We start from the raw sequence: 13,342 nt of genomic DNA, 5'->3' as shown, positions 1-13,342 counted from the left end.
GCCTATGCAAACATGTCTTACGCCTTTCTATAATATCTCTGTAAACTACGGCCTGGACACGTCCATCCAGCAGAATATAATAACAGGAAGCATGTGATTGGGACACTTGATTATGCAGTAGGCAGCACTCTAAAGTACAGAGGAAGCATTTCAGCATATAATATTTGATTATGCTTCACTTTTGTTCCCACTCATTCTCCTCTCTCCAGTCGAGCAGCAGACGAGACGAGGGAGAGAGACGCCCCGTGACTCTAATATAACTTAATGTAAAGTAGCTGAGGGGCTTCATTTAAATAAATCATTCAGTTGCTAATGGGCGGTCATCTAATAACATGCCATCCTCGTTCCAATTTAAGGGCACAAAGGGAACCGTGATTGGACTCATCAGGTGTGAAATACCAAGCGGCTCTTTGCCATTAGTCTAGGACAGGTAGATGGATCGACGTGTGTTATTGATCCCAATGGGGAAATTCCCCGGGGGAAAAGGGAGATGCATCAAAACATGATTTTTTTTTTTTTAGGGATGTAACAAAGTTCAGTGGAAAGGAGGCGGCAAACATATAGGCATGCAGGGCAGCTGCCCGTAACTCTCTCTCAAACTGCCGTCTCCGGTCGCCTTCATCCCTCTCGCGGGCTTGATTAGCCTGATTAGGGAAACAGTGCAACGCATCGACGCATTCCACGCAAATTGACGTATTTATGGAATAGATGTCATCGATTACGTCGTTCCGGCCCTACTATTGACGAGCACTTACATTGATTGGGAATGAACGTAAACCGTGCAACGCATCGACGCATTCCACGCAAATTGACGTATTCACGGAATCAACGTCATCGATTACGTTGACGCGTCGTTCATTACATTGATTGGGATTGAACATCAATCGTGCGACACATCGATGAATTCCACACAAATCGACGCATTTACAGAATTGACATCATCGATTAGGTTGATGCGTCGTTCCAGCCCTACTCTTGGTGAACGCTTACATTGATTGTGAATGAACGGAAACCGTGCGACGCAGCGACACAAATCAACGTATTTATGGAATCGACGTCATCGATTACCTTGACGTGTTGTTCATTACATCAATACATTTATTGGGAATGAATGTAAACCGTGCGACGCATCGACACATTCCACGCAAATCAACGTAATAAAAATCAACATCATCGGTTGCGTCGTCGCATCTTTCCGGCCCTACTATTGGTGAGCGCTTACATTGATTGGGAATGAACGAAAACCGTGCAACGCATTGATGCATTCCATGTAAATCGTACGCGACGTGTCGTTCCGGCCCTAATATTGGTGAGCGCTTACATTGATTGGTAATGAACGTAAACACAGCGACGCATTCCACGCAAATTGACGTATTCACGGAATTAACGTCATCGATTACTTTGATGCGTTGTTCATTACATCATTACATTGATTGGGAATGAACGTAAACTGTGCGACACATCGATGAATTCCACACAAATCGACGAATTTACGTAATTGACATCATCGATTACGTTGACGCGTCGTTCCGGCCCTACTCTTGGTGAGCGCTTACATTGATTGGTAATGAACGTAAACCGTGCAACGCATTCCACGCAAATTGACGTATTCACGGAATCAACGTCATCGATTACGTTGACGCGTCATTCATTACATCATTACATTGATTGGGATTGAACGTAAATCGTGCGACACATCGATGAATTCCACACAAATCGACGTATTTACGTAATTGACATCATCAAATGCGTTGACGCGTCGTTCCGGCCCTACTCTTGGTGAGCGATTACACTGATTGGGAATGAACGTAAACCGTGCAACGCATTCCATGCAAATTGACGTATTCACGGAATCAACGTCATCGATTACGTTGACGCGTCATTCATTACATCATTACATTGATTGGGATTGAACGTAAATCGTGCGACACATCGATGAATTCCACACAAATCGACGTATTTACGTAATTGACATCATCAAATGCGTTGACGCGTCGTTCCGGCCCTACTCTTGGTGAACGCTTACATTGATTGGGAATGAACGTAAACCGTGCAACGCATCGACCTATTCCACGCAAATAGACATATTTAAGGAATAGACGTCATCGATTACGTCGTTCCGGCCCTACTATTGGTGAACGATTACATTGATTGGGAATGAATGTAAATCGTGCGGCGCATCGACACATTCCACGTTAATCGACGTATTAACGGAATTGACGTCATCGATTACGTCTACGCATCGTTCCGGCCCTACTATTGGTGAGCTCATTACATTGATTGGGAAGTAACAGTGTGCAAACTTTGTTTTGTGTTTATGAATACATAAATTCTTTAATGTAAATATCGATACATTGACATATTTATTAATGGAAAACATGGAATTTGTACATATATGTCCATATCATAAAGATTACAAGTTCAATTGTTACCCCAGAACAAGACATGTATAAAGATCCCAGTCCAGCTCCATCATTACTGTGTTTCTAAGCAAAGCATTTAACCTCAGAATACACTCGATGTGTCTGTAATTACAGCCCCGTACGTCACTGCGCATGAAATCAGCTGCTACATAACGAGAAACAAAAGACCATCACTGAGAGTGAGCGCACACCTCCATCATTTCAATCCCTGGACGTATGAAGTGACCTCACAGTGCCAAGCGTTCTGTACCGATAAAAGTGCACGCGAGGATCCTGACATGTCACCATGTGAACGCTCTTGGAGAAAGTCGAGCGGTCTCTAATGATGCAGAAAGATTTGCTTTGTCCCTTTCCCTTTACAAACGGCACAGATCGCAGCCTGACGCTTCCATAAAATGAGCAAGATGACAGAATGTAATTTCAGAACATGAAGGTGACAGCTTAATTGGCTGAATCTCCTCAAATGAAGTTCTGCAACAATGACTCTTTTGAACGCCGCATTGTTCCGAGTTCTCACGCGCAGAATGAGCCACGCGCTTCTGGAATCCACACACAATGTGATGCAGTTCTAAACATATGCAGGATAATTCAATAATGAGAGACATAACATTTAAAGAGGATTTTAGTGACTTTAGAAGACATTTCAAATATGTTAGTCAATGTAAAATAGCATTAACATCCCATAATGCTTCCATAATCATTGATTGCATGGTGTCAAGTGTCTCTATATGACAGGTGGATGAAAGATACGTTATAACATGTACTGATGAATCGTTCACGGCAACAGCAGGAACATGCATTGAGATGTAAATAGGGGCAATCTTAACATCATGTTGAATTTAAAGGTGCTTTAAGTTACATTAGAAACATTTATACAGTGTCAGAGCTTCAGTATCGGTCAGGTGTTTCCTGAAGGACACATGTTATTTCTTGCTCATTATTTGCCCACATTCCTCGTGTGTGTTTGAGTTTCCTGTGAGTCACTTTCTCTGGAATGTGAATTCTGTTTGTTATTCTAGTGCCCTACAAATCAAAGGATCTTTCATTGCAATTTAAACAATAAAAATCCCCTTAAACAGGAAAACCGCAGAGAAACATCTAATGTTTCAGTGAAGTATCAACTTTGTCTCAGATGCTTCTCCTCAAATTCTTTACGAACGATAAAAATCGACACAAATGAATCAATTGTTGATGTACAGTAAGGGTAGAGAGATTATTTGCTCTGGGGAGAATTTAATGAGAAATGTTTGAGCTCATATTGAGATCTCTGACTCTTCATTGCACACTTTGGTATCTTGGCAGATCAGAGCACAGTTTGAGACATTGATGAGATCACTTGTGAAACTCTAAAGGTGACAGGTGTGATATTACTGGGGTCTTATTATCAGGAGAAACATCAGACAGGTAGCAGACTTCAGCAAAAGTCTCCATTTAATCTCATTGTTGTCTCGGAAAAATCTATTGAGATAATACAGGGTTCCCAATCTTTCTATATATCTTTCATGCTAAAACATACTAGCTGTGCCTAGCTAAGTGCTAAACATGTTAACAACACCTATCAAAGTGCTAAATCATGTCAACGACAACTATCATAGTATTAAATAATGCTAACAACATGATAAAAAAATGCTAGCAAAACCTAGGTAAGTGAAACCATGCTAGAAACATGTTAACAACACCTATCAAAGTGCTACAACATGCTAGCACCATGCTAGGAACATGCTAACATAAATTGACAACACCTATCAAAGTGTTAAAACATGATAGAAACATGCTGGGAACATGATAACACATGCTAACAACACCTATCAAAGTGTTAAAACATTCTAGCAGCATGTTAGGAACATGCTAACAAAAGCTAACAACACCTAGCATATTGCTAAAACATACTAACAACACCTAGCAAAGTGTTAAAACATGCTAACAACACCTAGCAAAGCGCTAAAACAGTCTAGCATTGCCTAGCTAAGTGCTAAATCATGCTAACAACACCTAGCATAGTGTTAAAACATGCTAACAACACCTAGCAAAGTGCTAAAACAAGCTAACAATACCTAACAAAGAGCTAAAACATGTAAGCAAAGCCTAGATAAGTTCTAAAACATGCTAGAAACATGCTAGCAACACCATCTGTCTCTATACATCCATCCATATGAATTAATATCCCGTTGGTGCAACTAAATTAAGCACTGACTAAGTTACAAACAAACAAGTCTCTTAACTAAACCTTAAGTTTAAACTGTAGGTCTCAACTTAAGTGAGACCTTATGCACAGCTGGTGTAACCCTACCCAAATGAGCAGGGAATGCACCTGACAGAGCATCGTTCACGACAGTCAACGGTTGATGTTGTTTCTCAATGTGCAGCCGCCAACAGAGGCAAAACAATGCAAATGTGTATATGACACCTATCCCAAGACCCGATAGCTACCATGTTTTTGCACATGTAACGTAAACCTTGTTAGCAACAGACAGTAATACTGAGTAAGAAAACAATGCTTTTACAGTGTGAACACTTTCAGCAGTTTACATCGATTGAATCCCTCTGTTCTGATGTTGTACACACAAACAAGATTGAACTCTATCTGAAAGCTTCGTCTGGTAACAGATTGTGTTAACAGGCTTGCTCGTTCACATCTAAAGGTTACTAGTTTAGATTTATTAGTCAATTAAGATTCTGGTGTGAATGAAATACGGCAGCATTTGTGGTGCAGCGGGATGGAAGATAAATGCTGGAGGTTGAAAGAATCAGGCGGTCGGCACTTACTTCATACTGTTTGATTATTCCGTACGTCTGAATGGGTTCCCTCCATTTGAGAGAGATCTTCTCTTCATACGTGCTTCCCTGGATGGATTCCAGCGGCACAGCGCCAGGCACTGGAATATACGAGCGATAACAAAGACTTCAACCGATGTTGATTTGAAGATACATTGATGTAGTTTGAATCAATTTTCTCTTGTATTCAATATGAGTTGCCAACCATATTTAAAAATTAATTGCCTCTCATATAAGCCTGAGAAGGATTATTCAACGAAGTGTAACAGCGACCCAAGGACTCTTTTGTCTTGACCTCAGACATTCTCCAAAGGACACATTGAGTTTGGCCTTGACTCGAGTTGGCGTGTTGTGTTTTGAAATATCCTCCATGAAATATCCCATTTAAATGGATGTTTTCATTTCACACGGACAAAACAAACAAGACCTAAACTTGACATGAACCACAAGTGAACTCGTCTGTAAATGCAAATGGAATAAAGTTTAATGCGAATAACCTTTCCGCTCATGAAAGTCGTGTGCTTTTATTAAACGCCAAGAACATTCATAAACGAAACTATAATCAGGGTTGAAAGCGTCCTCAAGTGAGGAAAATACCTATAAATACGTTTTTAAATACGTTTCAAGGATGTAAATCACTAACCATCTTCATCCGTAAGAACGTCGAGTTCGTCGCTCTCTTTGTCGCCCTCGCGGTTTCGCAGCACTAGTTTAACGCTGACGTTGGTGTACGGCGGTAGGTTACGAATCGTGTGCTGAGGCGACACACTGAGGATGTCGTAACACATTTCCTCCCTCGTCTCCTCTTTGCCGTTCGCCATGTAACGGTACTGCACCGTCAGATTGTAGCTATGACAACGGGTCACGTTGTAGCCGAACGGCTCCCAGCGAACGGTGAACTGCTTCGATTTGATGTCCACCACCTCCAGTTTAGAAGGGCCGTGCATGGGGTCTGAAAGAGAAAAGACGGATAAATGATTACTATTACTATAAAGATCTTACAACCTTATTGTAAAGTGCTACCGAAGTTTCAAATGCACAGTGAAAAATCACGTCAGTTCACTAAAAACTATAATGTTGATTACCACAAAAATGTATTCATTGGGGGGATTTTTCCCCTTTTTCTACCAATGTGTAACGCCCAATTCCCAATTCGCTCAAAGTCCTCGTGGTGGCGTAGTGACTCGCCTCAATCCGGGTGGCGGAGGACGAATCTCATTTGCCTCCATGTCTGAGACCATCAATCCGCGCATCTTATCACGTGACTTGTTGAGCGCGTTACCGTGGAGACGTAGCGCATGTGGAGGCTTCACGCTATTCTCCGCGGCATCCACGCACAACTCACCACACGCCCCACCGAGAGCAAGAACCACATTATAGTGACCACGAGGAGGTTACCCCATGTGACTCTACCCTCCATAGCAACCGGCCCAATTTGGTTGCTAAGGAGACCTGACTGGAGTCACTCCCCACACGCCCCACCGAGAGCGAGAACCACATTATAGCGACCACGAGGAGGTTACCCCATGTGACTCTACCCTCCCTAGCAACCGGCCCAATTTGGTTGCTAAGGAGACCTGACTCAGCATGCCCTGGATTCAAACTCGTGACTCCAGGTGTGATAGTCAGCGTCAATACTCGCTCAGATACCCTGAACCCCCAAGACTGTTAATAATGGAGGTTACAGTGAGACTCTTACAATGGAAGTCAATGGAGACAGAAATGTGAAACGTAACATTTGATAAAAACTCTTAATCTGTGTATTATTTGAGCTATGAAGTTATTTATATCAACGTTTACCAATATTACAGGGTTTAAGCTATCTTCAGTGGTAATCAACAGTATGCCAACTTTGAGCTTAACCCGTATTGAACCCAAAATATTCCTTTAAATGTCATAAAAATAATGTCTCAATACAAAAAAAAAGAAATCTTAATGGCCCTTCCATTTGGCTTCATTGTCTTTCCACAAAAATATAATTTGTAATTTTTCACATTCAATTTCTGAGTGAAATATGACCCAGACTGGTTTTGGTGAGATTAGCCCAATTATGTTTCTTCTGGAGGTTAAATAAGAAGCAATTTTACGCACAGATAATGCCATGTAAACGATGCATAACCTCAGACCCAAACTTTGGCATTTAAAGCATATAGTCAGTGATATTTTATCGTCTTAATTATGTTGTCTACTGCAAGTTGAGGTGAAATCTTTCCCTACAGTTGCTGTGAATCATAACGGGCCGAGTACTGAGCCTTGGGGAACACCTCGAGGCCAAACAAGCAGTTCAGACCCCCTCACCTCCAGCACTAATGAAACCTCCCCGCTCTCTGCTCCTCCGACTCCCTCGGGAACTCAAACTCTGGTAATGGGATCAATTTCAATTCTGGGTTCAATTTGAGACCCATCTCTCTGGAATTCAGCTGTACAGCTCTAACGGTTCACAGAGGCCCTTCTTCTCACTTTCACTGCCATTATTCGGCAATCTACAGCCCTGGACAGCCAGTCTGATGTTCTTGATGAGAAACCGCCAAAGCTGAACCTGCTATGATTCTGCTTCAAAATAGTATTTACAGAGACGTTAGCAATCAGAGTGAAGCGACCTCACTGTAAAATATTTATACCGAGGCTACGAACATCACGCACAGATTCACACAATGTCATTGGCTCGCCAAGAGAGACTTTAAGAGACTTCCTATGAACGAAATGAAAAGACATAAAGTAAAGAAGTACTAAAGAAAAAAAATGTGCTCATCTCAAGTGTCTTTGGATTGGAAAGCTCATTTTAGCACCGGGGAATGAGGCGAACGCTTATCTTTTCCAGTGCATATGTGCATGAAGATTAAAACAAGGGGTTGAAACGCACTTTCATCAGCGGCCTTGTGATAAAACACTTGACGAGGGTGTTTAACAGCGGAGAAATGGACTGTGATGTGCACTGTCAAGTCCAGTGGCGCTGATCATTAAAACCAGCCATTCTGTTCAAATTAAGCTCTTTGTGTCGCCTCTCAATTACCTTGTGTCGCCGTCCACACACAATCGGTTTAATTTCAGTCACGTTCTGTAATGCGTGACACCAGATCACTTGCATCATGTTAACAAGACAAAGCGAGTGTGTTAAATGTGCCTGGACATGCTACTGAAGAACAGCAGCAGCAGATCCTGTATAGTCTTATAAAAATGGCTTTTTGTTGTTTGGATGAAAATAGATTGCAATTCAACTTTAACAAGCCGAAGATAATAGCCATTATAATGTTACACATTAGAAAAAGTCACATCTCTTTATCCGAGTAGTTTTGCAAAAAGCATTAGAAGATGTAAAACATTAAAATGTGCAATCACCGAATCGGATCCGAACACCGCAGCTGCTTTATCCTCAGACAATGAGCGGTTTGTTTTCTAAAAGTGAGCAATTTTGTCAAACAATGGAAGTAAAATCACTCTGGTTCTTCTGATGTGTTTGGCAGAATAACCGAATGCATCACAGTCTTTTCCATCTCAACAGCGACAGTGTTGATAGACTGAGGCAGGTGAACAGGTGTGCCACCGTCAAATACAAACAATACCGGTCTGTTCTCACTGTCTTAATGGCTCACAGACACATCTACTGTCTGATAAATGTCCTGTTTGTGGAGAACACGGCCTTGAACATTATGCAATGGTTTGGGTGAGGACTGACACAAATATATAAAGGATAATCAACAGTCAGCTGGTCAGTATCACAAAATAAATTCAGACACAATCAAAGGGGTCTTGTATTATCCTGAAGGGGGTAATTTTGTTATAATGACCAGTCTACTCTTAAATATTGATGGATGGAATATATTCAGATTTACATATTCAGATTTACAACTATATATTCAGATTTATATATTCAGATTTTTATATTCAGATTTATATTTATATATTCAGATTTATATTTATATATTCAGATTTACAACTATATATTCAGATTTATATATTCAGATTTACAACTATATATTCAGATTTACAACTATATATTCAGATTTATATATTCATATTTACAACTATATATTCAGATTTATATATTCAGATTTATAACTATATATTCAGATTTATAACTATATATTCAGATTTATATATTCAGATTTACAACTATATATTCAGATTTATATATTCAGATTTACAACTATATATTCAGATTTACAACTATATATTCAGATTAATATATTCAGATTTACAACTATATATTCAGATTTATATATTCAGATTTATAACTATATATTCAGATTTATAACTATATATTCAGATTTATATATTCAGATTTACAACTATATATTCAGATTTATATATTCAGATTTACAACTATATATTCAGATTTACAACTATATATTCAGATTTATATATTCAGATTTATAACTATATATTCAGATTTATATATTCAGATTTATAACTATATATTCAGATTTATATATTCAGATTTACAACTATATATTCAGATTTATATATTCAGATTTATAACTATATATTCAGATTTACAACTATATATTCAGATTTATATTTATATATATTCAGATTTACAACTATATATTCAGATTTATATATTCAGATTTACAACTATATATTCAGATTTATATATTCAGATTTATATATTCAGATTTATATTTATATATTCAGATTTATATTTATATATTCAGATTTACAACTATATATTCAGATTTATATATTCAGATTTACAACTATATATTCAGATTTACAACTATATATTCAGATTTATATATTCATATTTACAACTATATATTCAGATTTATATATTCAGATTTATAACTATATATTCAGATTTATATATTCAGATTTATAACTATATATTCAGATTTATAACTATATATTCAGATTTATATATTCAGATTTACAACTATATATTCAGATTTATATATTCAGATTTACAACTATATATTCAGATTTACAACTATATATTCAGATTTATATATTCAGATTTACAACTATATATTCAGATTTATATATTCAGATTTACAACTATATATTCAGATTTACAACTATATATTCAGATTAATATATTCAGATTTACAACTATATATTCAGATTTATATATTCAGATTTATAACTATATATTCAGATTTATATATTCAGATTTACAACTATATATTCAGATTTATATATTCAGATTTACAACTATATATTCAGATTTACAACTATATATTCAGATTTATATATTCAGATTTATAACTATATATTCAGATTTATATATTCAGATTTATAACTATATATTCAGATTTATATATTCAGATTTACAACTATATATTCAGATTTATATATTCAGATTTATAACTATATATTCAGATTTACAACTATATATTCAGATTTATATTTATATATATTCAGATTTACAACTATATATTCAGATTTATATATTCAGATTTACAACTATATATTCAGATTTATATATTCAGATTTATATATTCAGATTTATATTTATATATTCAGATTTATATTTATATATTCAGATTTACAACTATATATTCAGATTTATATATTCAGATTTACAACTATATATTCAGATTTACAACTATATATTCAGATTTATATATTCATATTTACAACTATATATTCAGATTTATATATTCAGATTTATAACTATATATTCAGATTTATATATTCAGATTTATAACTATATATTCAGATTTATAACTATATATTCAGATTTATATATTCAGATTTACAACTATATATTCAGATTTATATATTCAGATTTACAACTATATATTCAGATTTACAACTATATATTCAGATTAATATATTCAGATTTACAACTATATATTCAGATTTATATATTCAGATTTATAACAATATATTCAGATTTATATATTCAGATTTATAACTATATATTCAGATTTATAACTATATATTCAGATTTATATATTCAGATTTACAACTATATATTCAGATTTATATATTCAGATTTACAACTATATATTCAGATTTACAACTATATATTCAGATTTATAACTATATATTCAGATTTATATATTCAGATTTATAACTATATATTCAGATTTATAACTATATATTCAGATTTATGTATTCAGATTTACAACTATATATTCAGATTTATATATTCAGATTTACAACTGTATATTCAGATTTACAACTATATATTCAGATTTACAACTATATATTCAGATTTATATATTCAGATTTATAACTATATATTCAGATTTACAACTATATATTCAGATTTATATTTATATATATTCAGATTTACAACTATATATTCAGATTTATATATTCAGATTTATATATTCAGATTTATATTTATATATTCAGATTTACAACTATATATTCAGATTTATATATTCAGATTTACAACTATATATTCAGATTTACAACTATATATTCAGATTTATATATTCATATTTACAACTATATATTCAGATTTATATATTCAGATTTATATATTCAGATTTATAACTATATATTCAGATTTATATATTCAGATTTATAACTATATATTCAGATTTATATATTCAGATTTACAACTATATATTCAGATTTACAACTATATATTCAGATTTATAACTATATATTCAGATTTATATTTATATATTCAGATTTACAACTATATATTCAGATTTATATATTCAGATTTACAACTATATATTCAGATTTACAACTATATATTCAGATTTATATTTATATATTCAGATTTATAACTATATATTCAGATTTATATATTCAGATTTACAACTATATATTCAGATTTATATATTCAGATTTACAACTATATATTCAGATTTACAACTATATATTCAGATTTATAACTATATATTCAGATTTATATATTCAGATTTATAACTATATATTCAGATTTATAACTATATATTCAGATTTATATATTCAGATTTACAACTATATATTCAGATTTATATATTCAGATTTACAACTATATATTCAGATTTCTATATTCAGATTTACAACTATATATTCAGATTTACAACTATATATTCAGATTTATATATTCAGATTTATAACTATATATTCAGATTTACAACTATATATTCAGATTTATATTTATATATTCAGATTTACAACTATATATTCAGATTTATATATTCAGATTTACAACTATATATTCAGATTTACAACTATATATTCAGATTTATAACTATATATTCAGATTTATATATTCAGATTTACAACTATATATTCAGATTTACAACTATATATTCAGATTTATATATTCATATTTACAACTATATATTCAGATTTATATTTATATATTCAGATTTATATATTCAGATTTACAACTATATATTCAGATTTACAACTATATATTCAGATTTATATATTCAGATTTATAACTATATATTCAGATTTATATATTCAGATTTATAACTATATATTCAGATTTATAACTATATATTCAGATTTATATATTCAGATTTACAACTATATATTTATATTTATATATTCAGATTTACAATTATATATTCAGATTTATATTTATATATTCAGATTTACAACTACATATTCAGATTTATATATTCAGATTTACAACTATATATTCAGATTTACAACTATATATTCAGATTTATATTTATATATTCAGATTTACAACTATATATTCAGATTTATATTTATATATTCAGATTTACAACTATATATTCAGATTTATATATTCAGATTTACAACTATATATTCAGATTTACAACTATATATTCAGATTTATATTTATATATTCAGATTTACAACTATATATTCAGATTTATATTTATATATTCAGATTTACAACTATATATTCAGATTTATATATTCAGATTTACAACTATATATTCAGATTTACAACTATATATTCAGATTTACAACTATATATTCAGATTTATATTTATACATTTATTCAGACTTTATATAATTATTCCCTGTTGGCCCCATAATATATGAAAGACACTTTTCTTGATTAGTTATTTGCAGCATATTATATATTTAAAAAGATATCGTCTCCTGAAGTAGCTCCAAGATTGTTAGTTACTCTGTTAATAGCTTGTAAAGTAGTAAATTAGTTGATCAAAAAGGATATCTTAAGTGTAATTTACCTACTGTCTGAACTCCGTCTGGATGTCCACCAGCGACAGAGAAATGCTTTTCATTTTAAATATGTGCCGAATCAC

The 13,342-nt window shown here is 33.8% G+C and overlaps 1 protein-coding gene across 1 annotated transcript in view; it reads right to left on the bottom strand.

Moving 5' to 3' along the window:
• Positions 1-13,342, bottom strand: part of LOC127634078 (receptor-type tyrosine-protein phosphatase mu-like) — a 360,097-nt gene that overhangs the window by 153,730 nt on the left and 193,025 nt on the right. The window contains exons 8-9 of the mRNA XM_052113498.1: positions 5,842-6,150; positions 5,190-5,299 (exon numbers count right to left, since the gene is read on the bottom strand). Coding sequence (XP_051969458.1) covers positions 5,190-5,299; positions 5,842-6,150 — 419 coding nt within the window. The remainder of the gene's footprint in view (positions 1-5,189; positions 5,300-5,841; positions 6,151-13,342) is intronic.

The sequence above is a fragment of the Xyrauchen texanus genome, chromosome 41, assembly GCF_025860055.1.
Source record: "Xyrauchen texanus isolate HMW12.3.18 chromosome 41, RBS_HiC_50CHRs, whole genome shotgun sequence".
Lineage (NCBI taxonomy): Eukaryota > Metazoa > Chordata > Actinopteri > Cypriniformes > Catostomidae > Xyrauchen > Xyrauchen texanus.
This window is presented reverse-complemented; position numbering and strand designations above follow the sequence as displayed.